Here is a 19171-nt window from a genome sequence, read left to right on the forward strand (position 1 = left end):
TTGCGATAACACTACAAGCATAAAGTATGATTTGTTTTACCAGTGTTTTGCTCACCTAGTTTTTAGACTGTAGGAGGGCTACCATAGTCTCCTCTATTAATGGGAAACACTTTAGACATATATACTTTACCCAAAATGAAACAACAAGTTCAAATACAGTTTTCAGGCAAGAAAATTGTATTTTTTCTTGCAACCATTGTAATAAAGATTATATATAGACATTTTTACCCCTGGAAATTCCCATTTTTTGTAGTTTGTGTGACAAACCATTACTAGTTACATCTGATACCAGTTAAGCATTGAAATGTATTCCAGTTTCCTCCATTCCAGAGTTGTGAACATTCTGATGACAATATTTTAAAGGGTCCATTGCAAAAGTTTGTGATGGTGTTGTAAAAATATAAACTAAACATAGCGTTCAAATACAATTTTTGGAGTTGGCTAAATTAAATATAACACTATATATATATATATATATATATATATATATATATATATATATATATATATATATATATATATATATATATATATATATATATATATATATATATATATATATATATATAAACTTTTATTTACTAGTGTAGTATTTTCTTATGTATCTCTATGGACGCTTTGCAAATCTGGCTAGTGTCTGGCTACATTTAAAACAAACGGAAAGTGTTTTTTTGTCCCCTCCCCCGTCCACGTTATGAGCCGAGTGGGCTGTGCTGGGGCGGCCAGGCCAGGTCCGCTGCGTTCTTCAGGCAGACACGATCACCGGCTACGCTTCAACTCGCTCCAGTTACCGCATCCGGGCGTTCCCAAGTAACCGCAAACGTACAATACACCGTAATCGTACAGTACAGAATCGTAATCGCGGAAAATGCGAAGGAGCATACTACCATTATTAAGTAATGCGACTTATGAAGATAAACAGAAGGGCAGATTACCCACCGAACGTTTAGGCTAAGTGCTCTTGTTGTTATATTCAGCCTCAAATATCCTTTCCATGGTTCACTTCTATCGTCATCAGTTGAACCTATTTTAATTTTCAGACTCGTTTCAAACCCATGAAATACATGTAACCATATGCCTACGAGGGCACCTAATTAGTTGGCCCCTTTTTCACTTTAGCCTAGCCTATTTCGAATGGTCGACCTCCAAACATATATTAAATAAACTTTGCTAGCCAACATGAAAACATGATTTTACCTTTATTTCTTCTGTTATTATATCACTTAAAATTATATGTTGTTGAAATTTTAAATTGTTTTAAACTATTTGTTTGTAATGTGGAAGAATAATGCAAGTGTTTATGTCACTTTTCTCCATGAAGATGCTACTGCTTTGGCTGGAATGATCATTTATATCTTGCATTAATCAACTGCATTTTTTTTTTTTTTGCTTAAAAACTTCTTGAAAACTGTCTTACTGTTAACAGGGTCTCCTCTCCACAGATCTAACCTGTAACTTGGCTTAGTAGCATCATCTGCATGTCTCCAATAGGTTTGATATAATGCTATACTGTGGAACATTCTAGCTGATGCTATAACATTTACATGTAGACAAGGGACCCTCCACCAGGAAAAAAATATGGTTAGCCAACATAACAGCAGAAAGAACTCTCTAATGTGTGCTGATATTCTAACCAGGGGAATACTGGGAGAGCTATTTGGGGCCCACAGGCCCATTGAAGGGGCTACATTTGAATTGACTTCAAAGTGTTTTGTGAATCAAAATATTGACTAATTATAAGGAGGTTAGTCACTACAAAATACACTTTGTATATGTAGTGATTCTTAGAGTGGTCTTTTATTATTGTGTTTCTATCGTTTCTTGTTTAAATATTGTAATGATCTGATATTTTGTGTTATGTTCAGAGTTGACACCTTTTGTTGTTGTGTAACTGTTTATGCCTTGTTGTTAATGTAACAGCTTTTGTATGTGATGCTTGGTTGCTATGGGAACAGGTTGATGGAAGATTGTATTCATCAGTTACTGACTTTTTTTGGGAGATGGAATCTAGTGAGTTGACTGCTGTTGTTTTGCTCTTGTTTTGGCATGGGTTGTTGCCTACAGTAGCCCTTGTGTTCAGAAAATAAACAACTAGAAGAAATTAGGTATTTTCCTTACATCAGAACGCTACAATATCTTTTGTCATACAGAAATTAATGTTGGATGTTATTATGTTTCTTAGTTGTCTCTATGGAAGAGTCCCGGACAGTCCCAAACTGAAGAACACGGAGGACCTGGTGAAGCTCCTCTGTCAAGCATGTCTCCAGCACCATAGCATCCTTTCTTGCTTCTGTCTGTTTCTTCTTCAACATACAGTATGTACATTTATTTACTTTGCTAATTGTGGTGCAGGCAACATTCATGTCATAGATTATAACTATATATCAGACACAAGTACATTATGCATTCTTGAAGTGTTTGAAACTTTGTGTGTAAAATATGAATGAGGCTTTTAGGGGATTTGGAGCTTTGAGTGGTTACCGTGAAAAGCCATCAGGTGGATTCAGTATGCTGCTGACAGCTCTGTGTGATGTAAGTTGGCAAAAAATGACCAGTTCAGCAGAGCTAAAAGTACATTTTATTTTGACTGTAATCTTGCAAGTTGGAAATATGTGAATGTGTCCAAGGTAACATGATGTGTGAATTATCTGTGTAAAATCAGAACTGAGTAATTGTATTTTATATAAAATTGCAAAGCATAAACACAAAAATATGATATATTGTTGGTAAACAAATACACATCACATATTTCAGAACTTGTTTGCACATGTATTGTACATTTTAGTACAATTTTTGTATGTTTTATTCCTATTGCAATCAATTACATTTTATTTTTGATAGTGATTAACCATTAAGGATGGGACAAGATCTCATAAGACACAAAATCTTGCAAGACAAAATTGCCACAAGATTGTGCACACATGAGAAAAATGACTTTTCCTCATGTGTTTACCCTTGGATTGGACAGAAAGGGTTACGTGCTGCTGAGTTACACTTCTGGTTACAGAAGGCAATGCTAGAATGACAACAAAAACACCAAGTCAAAAGTTGTGAGGCCAAAATTATGAACTGAATTACACAATTTATATATTTGAAATTACTTTTAAATGTTGGCTCATCTTGTTGTCTTGACACAATCTTGTGTCTCATCCCATCGCTGCTCCCCTATATGGAATTCAAATTGGTACCACTATTACTTTAAGTGATAATTCTGTTGTGATTGCACATTTAAATCTGAACTTCTAATTTAAAGGTTCAAGTATGTGTTTGAAATCAATAGTATAAGCTGTGCCTTGTCTGAATGCTTATTGAAGTACAATAGCTCAGCTAAGAGATAGAGTCTAGAATAAAAAAAAACTATTAAAGAGTGTAAAATGAGCTCATATGTACAAATAATAATGTTTCACAATATTTTATGATACAAGGTCCATTCACTTTTTGTACAATACTCAACCAAGACAATGACACACATTTTAGCACATTTCTAATGGATTGAACTATCAGATGAATAGTAATGATGATAACATCTTTATATAATTATTCCTAATGTATGTGTTTTTAAAACTACTTAAAACCATAGCATAGTGTTATGCAAGTAATTATTTTATTTTAAGTGAACTCAGAGAGGACAGGACAGCCTTACAAATGGCACAGTAAAGTATAATTAGTTCAAGTGTGGTGTTAACCCATGTGGAAGTGTAGCTTGTTCATGACTTGGAATTTTAAGCTCAATGAAGAAATGGGTGACCCCATGATAGTTGTGCTATGTCCAAGACTTATTACTTATTTATTCATGAACAGTTGACTCATTTAGTCTGGCATTTATTCTGATTTTACCTTCATACGATAACTATCTTGCTATCATTCCAAGGTACAAGTTCATATGGTTTGCTACCGAACAAAAACACTCTCTGTTTTAATCTTGACAGGGACATTTAATTACAAGATATAAGTGAATAAGTGTGGGAACCAGGGGAATATTAGTTACTGGCGTATCTGTGTACTTTTGCAAAACAAGTGTTTTTTTTTGCACAAAATGAACAGAAATGCGCAAAAATGTGCATTTCTGTTCCTTTTGGGATGACAACTTTGGTGATTTTATCACAAACAATATGGAGGTCAAAGGTCAGAACAGCTGGAGCATGCGCACAAGGCCTTTCAGTGGATATTTTGAGTTTTTCCTTGCCGAGAAGGAGGGTCTAAGGACAGGGGATGTTCTGGGACAGTTATCCATTTGATTGTTTTCTGTTGATTAATTTGCTTGTCTGTTTCTCTTTCATTGTTGATTTTTTTACTTTCTGTTGGTTAAATCAATTCTTATGTTCAGCCCTAAGAGGAAGCTGATATTGTGATTTTGGGCTTTACAAAATTACATTGAATTGAATATGAAAAACAAGACAAACGTTGGTGAATTGCGTGGAGGAGCTAACTGGCGGCCTCTCCACACAGTAGAGCTAATGAGTAACAGCATATAATACATTTGCACAGGATTAGAGAATGCTTTATAGTCTATACCAGCTCAAGTGAAATAAACCAGGAACCATTTGCAGTCTAAACTGTTGAAAGACAAATTTTACAGCACATTTTTTATGACCTACGCCCCATCAATTTCAAACTATTGGCAGTTTTGAATGTTATGATGGCACATGAACTCAAACTAGTTTGCAACAAAGAGTCATATTATGGCATTAGGGCTGTACAATGAAGTATTGTCCAATATAGTGCTGCCCTAAATAGCATACAAAATGCCAGTGACATACAAAAGTTTGCCATTTGCCTTTGGGCATTTATGTTGTAAAAGGAAGCAAATGTGGTTATCTATTACAATACATGTGTTTTTGTGACTTCAGTCTCTGTGGGTGAAGTTTTTTCAGTTCTGATCAAATAAATGTTAACTAGCCCCTGTTCATTTGCTTGGGTTCTTTGTCTCCCCCTTCTTCTACATTCCCGCCCATTTCACCCTGCTTCCCTATGCAGCCTTTGACCTCTGCCTATGCACCCCTCCCCCAAAATATACATAGCAAAGGCACAGCATGCCATTCACTTTTAGTGTTTACAAGGTTTTTATGTAACGTAAAAACACCCAACAGAATGCATGGTTCTTTATGGTTAAAGCATATGACAATTGTTTCTAATATACCTAAGTCATATTCATGGTCCATGTCATGTGTTGATACTTAGGGGGTCTTTGGTTTTATTACTAAAAGTTGGTAACCCAAATGTATTACAACCAGTGTGTAAGAGTTCATGCAAGTGCTGGGCAAACCTGGGAGTCACCAGGGTGATATTGTGGAACTATTCAAATGCAGCTTTGAGGCGTGCAAATGTTTAATGCTATTGCTAACCTGGGTGGACCCCTTCCGTGTACGGCAGCCAAACTGACTACTGACTATTCTTTGTATGAGGGGGAGCGGTAGTCATGTGTAGTCCCTGCCTCCATTTTGTGCCTTTATCCAATATAGAGCGACGTAGGTTAGGCTACTAGGATAGCTCTACGGTGCCATACTATCATTTCGTCTGCTCCCTCAAAAGCACGATTCAGGGTTAACTGCAAGCCGGGTGCTTTAGCATTACATTTGATACCATCGGGAAAATTAGGTCCTTTCATCTCTTATGTGACTTGGCCCAGATAAACTCTACTATAGTATGTTCATAGTTCACATAGGCTAGTCGCAGTCCACACAGCCATCCTTCATGGGAGCTGCAAGTGGATGCTATTCGTCCTGTTAGCCAATATGTTCTCCACCTAAGCCGTCGCTCAGTTAAAAGCGACAATGTAACACGAAGAAGTGGAGCGTTTCCGCAGGTTTCGGTTGCTGCGCCTTGCGGCCCCTTAGGCTAAAGGGGCCCTGTTTCCATTGTTCCTCTACCACAAACAGACCGAGGTTCGCCATAGGTCATTTATGGAACATTAAGACGACTATCTTTTCAAGCCCAACATAACATGGGGTTCTACATCTTGGCCTAGTGGGCGGTGATATCAGGGACATGGGCGAGCGTTGATGTTGGCTGGCGTCTTGCTTTATTCAGGCCCAAGTGTACAGGGAGCATTGCAACCTCATTTTAAAAGTGTTTTCGCCATCATTTTAGGTGCGTAAATGAATGACACTTAATGGAAAAGTATTGTCTTTGCAGCCCTTTGAAACCTTGATGCACCCTCAATTTGGGCTGTCAACCCTGTAATAATAATGATAATGATTGAACATTTGGGCAAACAGCATTATCGCCGTAGATAACACACTGGTATAACGCCATATGTGAAATCTCCTTTTATATCTAGCAGCCAATGGCTGAGTGCCTGGCTACTACTGCTACAATCTAGCAAGGAGCGAGGACAGTAGGCTACGCTACTATAGATATGGCTTTGCGCACACTCACACGCGCCCACATGGTAAATACCCCAGGATGAGAAGGGAATGCCCCCTCCCTTCCTCTTCAACCTACTCCAAATGGACCACGTGGTTTCCTCTTTGCAAACAAAAAACGTGAATTGGAGTCGGCGAGGGGCGGCGTCACCCCTCTGTTGCCTCACCCCTCTGCTGGCAGCGGGCTGATCGCTCTGCGAGAGGCGGAGAGAGAGGAAAACATTTCTCCAGACCTGATCCCGCCATAGTTTTTCAACCCTCCACCATAGAGCCATCATTAAACCCAACCAACCACCCCCTCCACAGTACGATAGACAACCGAAAGGCAGCCGCTGCTTTATTCGTCTGGGACCGGCTGCAAGTCGAGGGATTTCTATCTTCTGCTCTACTTATTCAGCTGGATTTGCAGCCGCATTTGCCATCTGCTTTGACTCTTTTGAAATAGCACACTTATTTTAACTTTAGTTTACCGCTGCGTTTGATTACTTTGGTTATTTTTTTTTCACAACTCATAATTGTGTCTATTTACTGGAGGCGTGTCTTGTATCTTGTTGCGCCACTGCACATTAAATTTGCGGAGGAACTTTGATTTTTGTTCGTACGTACGCTGTTTTGTTTAAATTTTGAAATAGGAAAAAGCAACACCATGCACAAGCTCTACATTGGGAATCTATGCGACACCGTTACTGCCGAGGACTTAGGAAAAACCTTTGACGAACACAAGATCCCCTACTCCGGACAGTTTCTCATGAAAACTGGTTATGCTTTTGTTGACTGTCCTGATGATCAATGCGCCATGAAGGCCATCGAAACGATTTCTGGTAAGTTAATGTACAGTTTGGACAAACTAAAGGCCAAAGATGCATAGTAGTCGTCAAGTTTCATTCATTCACAGAACAAGCGGCAGGCTTCGGCGTGCTCCTCTGCACCCCGTTCACTATCGTGCCTATCGTCTCATTTGAATACACATGCCGATGTCAATCAAGTTATTAGCCAGCAATCAATACATTCCTGCAATATGTAAAAGATGGTTGTACAACCTAGGAACATTGCAAACTTTTACAGGGGGTGGGACGCACAAATGTAAGGCTGTAGTTTACTGTAAAGGCTGATCGCTGAAAGCAAAGCTATAGCGATGGAGCAAAAGGCTTGTGATTGATGGGTCTACCACATATGTTCATTGAGACTTAAGATAGAGCGACCTATTTGTTAAGTTCAGTAAGACTTTATAAAGCATGTGGCGTTTCATTGCTTTTAATGTTTTTAGTGAATCGAGCTCGTATAGTGGTGTGATGTAGAAGCCTTCTGCTGCCTCCCCTCCCCCTTTGAGCCGGTACTCACTACGACAAAGATACCAAATCTGCACTTGTGGTTTCACTAACGTATTGGTCTACTTGTAGACCTACTTGCTCGTAAGCCATTGTCCGTTTGGTATAATAATGCGTGCTATTTTATGGCATTGTTCTGTCTATTAATAAATACTTAAAACCAATTGCTACTAGCCTATAGTCAGGTTTTCTCGAATAAGCTATGTAACGAGAAAACAAGGTCGCCAGGCCGGTCAGCTCATATTTTAATCTAAAATATGGGCACCCCGATGTAAATAAAGACCTACAGTGATTCAAATTGATTGATTGAAAGTAGCATATAACACACATATAAATTATCATTTTCATCTTGATGTAAAGTGATGTGATGTAAAGGACCCTTGGTCTACACGTGCAAATTTACAATCAGAAATTGCTTTTGTTGCACACCGATTTAAAGCTCCGTACTGTGTCCCCATGTGCATTAGGATAGTTATCGTTTGAAACAGTTAGATGACTTATTAGTCCATAATAAACTGCTAGGACCTGTAATTCGCAGGCCTATCTGAACTGGTTGCATAGTCACCATGTGTGTAGCCTAACTGTTGGTATATTGTCTTTATTTTTTGTTAGGTAAAGTGGAACTCCATGGGAAACGTATTGAGGTTGAGCATTCTGTCCCAAAGAAGCAAAGGTAAGCTAATCCAAACAATAATGATCAGAAAAATCCCTTCCCCCAAAACGAACTCAAGTGTTGACCCTCCTTGAGAAGTGTTATCTAGGAGTTACCCACTTTCAAGGGTTACACTGAGATCTCATATTTATTATCAACTGGTGAAATGCTACTGTAGTACATGTAACGCCTGTATTGATGTCTAAAATGTGTTGGTCGTTTATTTTAAAGCAGAAGGACCTATGCTTAGTTAAGTTAATAATGTGTGAAGTAATATTTAGCTAAATGTATCTATCTATGCTATTTCTATGTATGTATCTATGCTATTTTGTATTGTGTGTATTATGTTGGATGCAAGGCTGTACATAGACCCTATAACAAGGCACAATAGGCCCAATAGCTGTTGTTGCCTATTATTTCGTACAGCCTAGATGCTGGTGTAGCTGTGTGGGTCTCCTTCCACATTTAGCTATAAATTTCCATGTTACATTACGGGGTGTATTTTCATTTTTTAGTAGCCTGGGGTTATAACAAACATAGCACACTGAGGAACTTCGTATACTGGGATCATACCAAACATAACACACTGAAGAACGATATGACTTTTTGCCTTGTGAGTATAAGTTGAACGTTCTTGGCTAATAGATTTCCAACTCCACTTTGGCCCATGATGTGGGGATCGTGTCACTCAGCTGTGCTGCTGAGGTCCACATCGAGCACAGTAACATACATTTACTGGAATTCTGTATTAGCCCATCATGCAGCATGCCTGTAACCTTTGGCACACATACGACGGTACCAGTTCGCTCATTTCCTACTTAACGTCATTTGTGAGTTTATTTATCGTTAGCCTTTTGCGCGAACAACATTTGTTTCAGCATAGTTGATTACTCCTGTCGTTAACCATCGTAGTGTTATTTTATAAGAACAAACTCTTGAAGCAAGTCATTGACGTCTACTCAAAGAAGCAACATGGCATACTGCAAGTACAGCCCCCAACCCCCTCCTTTGACTCCGTATAGCATTGGCCATAGTCTCAGGGTTATAACCGCGAGAGCTATCACAAGAAAGGTGACCTATAGGGTGGGGGCCACCGGGGTGCGGTGGGCCTTGCTTTATTGCGGTGATACACGTGGTGTATCCACGCTAGCGGAGTCCCTCCACGTCGAACATTGTGGGCAAAATGGCGAAGCCGATCTGAATTAGGTGAATTCACCGCACTCACCGTTGCTGTCAGGGTCCAAACGCTTTGACCTGTGGAAACTCTATCCTACTGTATTTAAGCGTAGGCCTATGTAAATTAAATGCATGGGTGCTTTAATGTAGGTCCACAAATAAATTGGTATAGCTAACGCAAAATGGGTTGTCACATTATAGCAAATCTAAAGCTAAAAAGGATATAAGTGTTTTATCTGGAGAATGTCCTGTATGACCGGAGAGTTAAAGTTTTAGTCGCTTGATGGGTTACGTCAATTATCTAGTGAGTTGCAACTGTACGTTGGTTTGTTTGAAACGTAACAAAAAAATATGTATTTTTCATTTTCTGTCCCTATGTTGTTGGTTGATTGTGTATGTATATGTATATAGTGCATACATATATTTTGGCCTATTCAGTTTGGTGTAATTGTTCGTAGTAGTGGAGTAGGTGTGTGCGTGCGTGGGAGGGGCGGATGTTCTGAACAAATGCGCTGTTCTTGGGGGAGGGGTATTTTCGCTAGAATAAATTCTATAGTTAATTTTACTGATTTACCTTTTTTCTGACCTCCCCATTGCATTGATAATTGTGTTCCTGGTCAGCCTCTGACCTATAACAGCTTTTGATAAACTTACATAAAGCCTATTAAGACCGATCACATTTTTTTAAGAAGATATTAGCATGCTTTGCTAACATTCTTATGGTAAAGTTGTGCCAGATATTTGCCACCCTGAAACAAAGCCCCAGAAAGCATGGTGGGAGGTCAACAAGAGGAGTAAAGTAGGGGAGGGGTAGGGAAACCATTGGTGGGGGTGGTGTAGGAGGATTCATGAGGAACAAGCCCTTCACTCGGCAAAGAACTTTTAGTTTAGTTAGTATCTGAGAATTGCTGTCTGCATACTGTGTTTCCTGATGATGGTTGAAATGACAGTGTGCTGCAAATAAACGTGAGTTGGAAAGTGTCCTGTCCCTATGAACCTCACTAATATGTGCCATAGCATGCATATGCGTGCCTGTTGTTGTTTACATTTTTACTTCTGTTGTGTAACATGCACTGTTAAGACTTGTTGACTATATGGGTTGATTTAAGTGATACAGTGTTCTTATTTTATATTTAAAAAATAAAATAATAGACTATGTGTGTAATGTGTAAATTTTTCATGCCTGAGAATGCAACAGTAGTATTCGATATTTAATAATAATATTGCATTCTCAGACTAAAAGTTTTCTGCATATAGTTGGGATTTGCATCCAAAGATTTGTGATGAAAATAGATAATACCACATATAGAAGATTTTTCTGTATTCTCAATGTAGGATATGAGATTAAGTGATGAATTAAGTTTGTAATTATAGCACAACACTTATGAAATAGTTTAAGCAGTAATGAGTAATACTAGATTTTTCATATATACAGATTTTTTGCACTTGTTGAGCAGAGAAAGTTCAAAATGTCAGTAAGTCTTGCTTTATTATTGTTTGATTGTGGTCTCTGTTATTGGCTATTGAAACCACTGTAAAATATAACTGGATTAAATCTGAGTGAACCTGAGGTAATGTTTAAGTTTAATTTAGAAGTGTGCTATTGATTTGGATGTGATTGGATCGTGATCAGATAATTTACAAATCACAGTGATCAGCGTGTTGTTCACTCTAACTATTCTCATCAGAATTGAAGGCCACAAGAACATGCCTGCATAAGATGGGTTTCCTTCAAAGCACAGATCTCACAATGGCAGAGATCTAGTAGAGGTTTGAGGTTATGCACCCAGTTACAGTATTAAATACAATTAGTTAATCCACATAACCATGTAATCAATCCAATTGTTATTATAGTGTTATGATGAAAGTAATTTCTGTTCAACTGCATTGGTAATACCTTACTTGAAAATGAGTCTTCTGATATAGTATCTGCCTGTCTTGTATCTAGTTGGATTCAAGAATTGTTTAATGAAAGAACATTATGTTCTTTGTGTACAATTATGTCCAGAAAAAAACATTTCAGTGCTACAGCTATGTTCTCCGTTCCCTCTAATGTGTGTTATGTAAAGTGTGTTGTCTGAATGTGTCATGCGAGTGAGCTGTGTGCTGAGTTTAGGGCAGTAGAAAGGAAGAGCACGCCATGCCTCGTTCTTTCTGTGTTCATGGCCGCCGAGGAGTTGGGAAAGGTGGGGGCGATAGGCGGAGGGAGTATGGGGGTGCGACCAATCATACAGCGCCATCACCTGTGAGTGGCGAGGGAGGCGGTCTGTTACAGTGTGACATCATCCTCCCCTCCTCTGTCTTGCTTCATACTTTGATCCTGTGCTGTTTTCTTCCCACCCGCAGTACAGTATGTCCATTTCTCCCTTGTTTTTTGCACTCCACATCCATAGCTGTTTCATTTTAGACTTTGGCCTCATGCCATGTTTTCTTGGAAATTCTTGAAATCCAGGCCGACATTGTAAAGAAGAATTTGCTCTTAATGTTTTGCCTGGTAAAATAAAAACTTAAAACACTGCTTTAACATTTATGGACAAAGTACCATGAAACACAAGATTTCTTATTTTATTGGTTATTGTGTCATGTAATAAGAAAGTATTATTATTATTATTATTATTATTATTATTATTATTATTATTATTATTATTATTATTATTATTATCACAGACTTTGGAGATCATGTGTGGAGCAACTGTGATTCATACACAGGCTTGGATTAAGATTTTGTGAATTTGACTGCTAATTTATTTCACTGCTACCCATTGTTAAGAAGAAATTTCACTATATATACAACATTCATCAAGCTTGTGTTGTCAGAAATCTAGACATCCTAAAATTAGAAATATGTTGATAAATTCAAATGTAGCTCTTAAATTCAAGTGCATCTTTTTAAAGTAATATTTGCTTTGACATTGAAGCTAAATATGTTGAGTTCACCACGAAAAATATTTTAAAGAAACATTTCATGGCAAAAATCAGTGAACCATAAAAAAGTTCCTGTTAGTTTTATTAGTTTTAACAACTCATTGTATTTTCTTTAGACCTTTCTCTATGATGCATATTCAATATTTTGCCAGTGTCATACAGTGATGCATTGTCTTTCCCAGAACAATAAACTGAAGCCCAATGAACCTTCTTATTTATTTTTTGAGAGGTATTCAATAATGTTATAGTTCTTTATACATTATCTACCAAATTATAATAAGTGTACTAATATACTATATGTAATACTCTAGTAACTTGTTCGACACCAAATTGTTCACGTTCCATAATCAACTGCCCTTGGATTGGAATGTTTAGTATATAAGAAAAAGTCAGTCTAGACTTGACCATTGTTGTTGATGCAGTGTGTTTTTCACAACTATAATTACTAAGTGAAAGAAATATGTTCATATAGTCCACCTGACTTTCAAATTAAGCTGGTCTAAACGACTGGTTGGTTGTATGGTAATATTGAGAAATTGCTGAAGCTTAATTGATTTGATACTGGTAGCATTGCCACAGAAATACATTTGCCTGCCAGATGTGGTGCACCACACCTTGAGAGGGAAACAAAGAAGTATGTACGTGTGATACAGGGAGACTCATTATGATCTTACTGCTAAAATAAGACAAGACAGGCTGATTTAACTATAGATTTGAAGAGCCACAAAGATGCCTATGGCGGAGAAGAGTAGCATTATGTAGGTGAAGGGTAACCAGGTCCTGTCTCTTTAAGAAGTCCCCCAGCACCCTCTCTGTCCGCCGCGCCTTCACTGCTCCAGCTTTCTGATTGTTTCTCCTTTCTCTGGTTCCAACCATCTTTTTGGCTGCAGGTTGGATTTGGTGGTGGTCTAAGTAGCATATCAAATTAAACCAAAATCCATGTTTACATGATTATTCCCCTCTAAACTGCTTAGTAATTAGGGATACTCAAATTATAACAACCCCATTATTATTTTTTACAGCTACTATCATGAAAACCATTCCGATGACCGCATTGCATTTAAGGATGCACCAATCCCACTTTTTCTGTTCTGATACTGATTTCGTTACTATAGCTTTAAGAATCTGCTGATACCTGATATGAACAGATACAAGTGCAATGACTTTCTGGGCCAACTACAACCAGTAAATAGACTTATTACAGAACTGAATATGTCCAACTAGGATATCAACATGCTAATATTCGGAAGTCGGTAAAGTAAATTTTCAGTATCATCACCAATATCCGATACCAGTATTGGATTGGTGCATCCCTAATTGCATTTGGTGTGCATTTGAGACCAATTGGTCATAGTTTTTAATGACATATTGCTATAGTAACAAGTAGCTTATTGTATGATTGTGTTTAAAATGTGATCATATGTTTCATGAATTCAAGTACACAGCTGAATAAAGTAACGCTCGCTGCATAGGATAATTGCCATGAAATAACATTCTTCTATTTCTTTTTATTTTATTGTATATTGAAAACATAGACCAATAATTGCTTAACCCAAAAACGGACATGAACAGAATAGTGAATGAAAACCTTAAATTATATTATTGAATTACTTATGGTAACAACCGTTGATAAAAAAAAACAAAAAACAAAACAATAAAATCTTCATTAACTGTAGTAATAGACTTGTATTATAGAAAATTGGATTGAACATTTTAGATAAATCCACACGATGAGGAAAAATGACAAGAGCTAAACCATGTCTTTTTGATTGTTTCTTTGTAACCTTGGTTCAAACCACGTACATGCAATGACCAGCCAGAAGGAAAGTGTAAGAAATGGATTGGAGCAGAAGGAAAAGATGAAGAAATGAGCACGGAGGGAGGAGGGAATAGTTTGGGGCACAGGGGGCGGGTGGTGGAGGATACGGGGCCCCTTGTGCATATGTGTCTATGGATGAGAAAGAGAGGCAGCCATTCTTATGTCACCAAAGTTGTTTTTCTCAGCACTACTCTACTCTTTACCACAACTAACAAAGGAAAAGAGAGCTGTAAAATTGTTTGCTAAACCATTTGTATACTTGTATAATTACACATTTTGGCATTTTGCTCTAAGAGTTTTTCAAAGGACTATAATGCAATTTATAAAGTCCATAGTGAAATGCAGAAAAATTATAGGTAACTATATTTTATAAGACAAAGCTAATTCATGTTTTTAATTCCATTATGGTGTGGTTGTGGAGTGTGCATGTGTGATTTTGTGCAGCAGAAATTAGGATTTGGGATTATGGATTCTTCTTGTTGTTGACTTTATGTACCTGCATTAAAGGTATTAAAATTATTTAGCCAAGTGTCTTCCTTTTGCTATTATGCCAGAAGTAAGTCTTTTCAGGAGCAAAGTTGTGTTTCAGTTTAGTTTTAAATTTCTTTAGCTTTTTGATACTGAAATTGTTTTACAATTTTACTTCATTTTACGTTTCATTTTACTTTTTATTTTAACTTTCTGTCTGCTATGTGGGTAGATTTTTAAAAAACATTTTTTTAGGTTTTGGTTATTCTCCACATAAACGTATTAGTTTTATATGGAGATGTTTGTCCTTAGACTAGTGGTGAGAAAAAAACATGGGCATATTCTAGTTTTAATAAAACCTTTTGGCAGTTTTTTAACTGTAGTATTAGAAAAACTGGCCAAAATTGTTAAATCAATTTTAGTTCTGTTAAAAGTTGTCTTTTAACAGTTGCAAAAGTAGCTGTGTCTGTTCTGTCAGTGCATGGTGTGCTTGTGTGGCAGAAAAGTGCAGTATATCTGAACAGGCATGGAACATTTCAGATGCACAGTGATAGTTAATAGTCTGCTCTTTTATGCTCGAAATGCACCTTTATGTTTGAAAATATAGCTATTGCTTGTAATCAGTCAGATTCGTAAAATTTGATTTCAAAAACTTAAACTACTTTAACTTGTTCAAGCATTTCACAGACTCTCTTGATTTACCTCATTGTTGGAGTTTGCAGTTAATCTGTGGCTACAGTTATGATTACATACAAATAAAAAAGTGCTATTAAAAATGCTTAATTTACAGTAGGGCTGCAAGTGTGTGTGATTATTTAGGTAACATAATTTCATAAATATCCTGTATTATTTATTTTAAAAAATGATAACCCTGCATTTTACTCTCTCCCAATATGTCCTTTGTATTAATTTTGCAGTTTGTGTTTCAGTGTTCTCTAAAATATTGATGCTCATTTGAACACACAACCCTACTAATGAAAACATAAATTGTGAATAGAATTTTAAATAACAATGTGTGACACAAAAATTGTATTTAGATATTTTTTTCCAAATTGGTCAGACCAACCCTTCAGTAGTCTTAAAAATATGTAGAGGCTTTCTGTGATCCTCAACAACACACAGTTGTATGGTAATTATATATTTTTTAAATAATTGAGAAGCAATAAAGGTGCTCACCGCAGTCTAGGTGTGTGTGTGTGTGTGTATATATATATATATATATATATATATATATATATATATATATATATATATATATATATATATATATATATATATATATATGTTGTTTTTAAATGTTTTTTATGGGAGTACAGAGATGGGATTCACAGTGAACTGATTGCATTGCAGCTGTTTATTTTGTTTGACTTTATAACCATTTTTTTTTGTTTATTGTTTCCTAAAAAGTCTGTAGTATACCATACTATGTAAATACATAGTATACATAAGGCTTAAGATAATACAATTCAATTATTGAATGTGTTCGTGCTGTCACAGAGTGGTTGGAATTGTAATGCAGCTTTTTAATGCATAGTTTGCTCCTTGTCACTGTTGCAGTGAAACAGCTGAATAAATGGCATACATTTTTTCATCTCCGTCCCTTCAGTGTATGGAGGCTTTTTTGTGGAAGTGTCTCTTTAGAAGTTTCAATGATACTTTACACACTGCTATTTATCTTATCAACAGCCATAGTAGTACTATATTATAAATATGGATGTGATAAAGGCGTGAAACGTAGGTAGAGAGTGGGTTCAGGACATTGCCCTTTGGACCTGAATTCTTTACATTTTTTCAACAGTAATGAGGACGGGGCAGGGGATTAAGGAGCCTATGCATAAAGTGCTTTGATTGGCCACAGGACATTTCCTGTGGGGTTCTGATTGGCTGCCATAGACTTTTGTAAGTTGTGCCTCACATATAGGGCTTCCTGTCGAGGCCTCTTCCTGGTTCACCAGTGTGTGTGCATGTGTGTGTGGGTGTGTGTGTGTGTTAGTCGTGTTTGACCCAGATTTCAGGCCTTTGAGTTCTGCCTATCTGCCTATCTTCAGATAAGACTGAGGACACCAGATGCCCTTCTGCTCTCATGAAACAAATAAAAAAGGATAAAAATAAATCAAATAATTATACAAATAAAGTTTCATTTCTTGTTTTTCATATTATCATTTTTCTCTGTGCAACGGTTTGTTCGAGTCATACTACTGTTTCAAAAATATAGAAATACTTGCGACACCATTTATTATATTCTGTTACATTTGATATAAAAATGTGTATATTACTCTCTACTTCGAAGAGTTGTACATTTCTATTGGTGGGACAAAAGTAGATTTCTGCAAGTAATGTTTGATGGTCATGTTACTATTTCTATTGCTGTGCATGTTCTTTGCCCCTTAATTCAGTTTTTAAAAACTTCCACACATAATTACATTTCTCAACAAAGAGTTCATTCGAATCCCAATTGACTTTTATACCAACATTACTGAAATGTTTCTAAGCTTTAATTTCTTATTTTTTATTTTATTTACTTGTAAAGGGACAGCACATATTAATGTGCATACATTTTAATGTAAATATACGTAAAGATTATAGCCAACTTGGCTAATTTTCATCTTTAATTCCTCGTCAGGTTGATGTCAAACAATCTACAGGACAGAAAAAAGCAGCAACAATCACACAATACAAATTTAACACACCAGCACACTCATACATACAATAAAAAAAAACCCTGATGATTTGACGTTAGACCAACCTCCATATTAAAATGTAGTTTTGTTACAAATAATGACATATTTGACCCTCCAACAACCATTATTTTATAGCTTTAGAAAAGACTGTTTAAGACTGTATGTCTTTAGTAGTTTAGGCAATTAATCTGTCAACTGATTTGTCAATTAATTATTTTATTGGAATAATAAGAATTTATAAGGATGGACCACTGCAGAAAGGAGAAAGCACTGAGTGACTTACTTAGCTGGAGTTTTGGTAGTGACTGGACCATTTAACTTCCACTATGAAGATGTTGTTTAGTATTTAACTGTATACAGTAGTTTTTTGTACAAGATCCTAATAATTTTGATGGCTTTTGCTAGTGTCGCACAACACCACATTTTAGTGGATTGCACAGGGCTTTTATATATATATTTTAGCAATTTAGAAATAATTTGCAGTACAGCATTTCACAAATGGTACGTCTGTAGATAAAGCAAACATTGTACTCAGACATGCCTTTGTCTGCTATATAGTTATAATCTTTGACATGTAAATTATTATTTGATGTTTTGCACAGGACAGCTGTGGCTACAACAGTAGCTTACCACCACCATTTGGAGGAAATGAATAATGCACTGTAAAGCACTTTGGGTGTCTTGAAAGGCGCTGTATAAATCCGATGGTTAATTAATTAATTAATTAAATCCAAACATGTTCAGGTTTTGGTTGAAAACTGGTTTTCATCTTGAATGCATGGAGATTACTCAAATATGCTTGAATCACTCAAAATACAACTTTGAGAGAGTAAATGATAAGGTGGGAACCATTATAACATGGTGAGAAAAGCTTAAAAGTTTTTTTGTTTTGTTGTTGTTGTTGTTTTTTTCATGCTTGAACATTTAATTTGTTACCAGTTTCATCAGCTGTAAGGCTGACAGACTTGTTGCTTCTATGGTTGTCATTTTTGCTGCAGTGCGTTTTCCCAAAGAGTTAAAATGGAAGCTGCTAGTCACATGTCTGAAAGTGGCATGTGCTATGGTCATGCGCATGCACACATTTGTATGGCGACATCATGTATAAGCTCCAGAGGGAGAAAGACGGCATGTAAGCAGCAGGAAAGGGAGGCTAAAGACAGAGCGAGAGCATAGCCCCTCCCCCTTGGATCCTTTCCTTTCTGGGCCGTGGTGGGTGTGTGCAGGCTGGGGGTGTGCCATATCACAAGCACTGCACGACTCACGTGGTCCACACCTCCCTGTGCACGACAGTAGCTATGGCATGGAGAAAGCCTTCCTGAATGTACGTCTCCTGACAGGATGGACACTGCTAGTATTGTAGGCTGGTTGGACAAAGATAGTTTTGGTCTAGACACAAAACTACTTTAGTAAAAAAAGGATGTGTTATGAGTGGAGTGGATTGTGCAGGAGTGATATTCCCCTATAGGCTCTATAGAAGACATTTTACAGTGGAGAGCTTGTATTGGTGCAGAGCTGGCAGGAAAACACATGATACACTTGCTCTCTTGTCTGCTGCACAGAAAGGGCTTGTTACATAGAATGGGACAGTTCTGCTCACTTCAAATACTACTGCCAGCCTGGCTGCTTATCTGCCACTTAGCTCTACTGACTTTATGGAATAGAATCTCATGAGGAAAGGCATGGCTTTGTGATAGAGATTTAACAGTATGTTTGGGATGAAAAATTTTTTTCAGACATCTCGTCATTTTCATGAGATA

General features: G+C 37.0%; 1 protein-coding gene across 2 annotated transcripts in view; it reads left to right on the plus strand.

Annotated features, from left to right (window-relative positions):
- The first annotated feature begins 7011 nt into the window (after nucleotides 1–7011).
- igf2bp1 (insulin-like growth factor 2 mRNA binding protein 1) overlaps nucleotides 7012–19171 on the plus strand; it is a 29351-nt gene continuing 17191 nt past the window's right edge. For both annotated transcript variants that reach the window (XM_033971134.2, XM_055223536.1), the window contains exons 1-2: nucleotides 7012–7186; nucleotides 8306–8366. In XM_033971134.2, coding sequence (XP_033827025.1) covers nucleotides 7012–7186; nucleotides 8306–8366 — 236 coding nt within the window. The remainder of the gene's footprint in view (nucleotides 7187–8305; nucleotides 8367–19171) is intronic.

This window comes from Periophthalmus magnuspinnatus, chromosome 8, assembly GCF_009829125.3.
Source record: "Periophthalmus magnuspinnatus isolate fPerMag1 chromosome 8, fPerMag1.2.pri, whole genome shotgun sequence".
Classification (NCBI taxonomy): domain Eukaryota; kingdom Metazoa; phylum Chordata; class Actinopteri; order Gobiiformes; family Gobiidae; genus Periophthalmus; species Periophthalmus magnuspinnatus.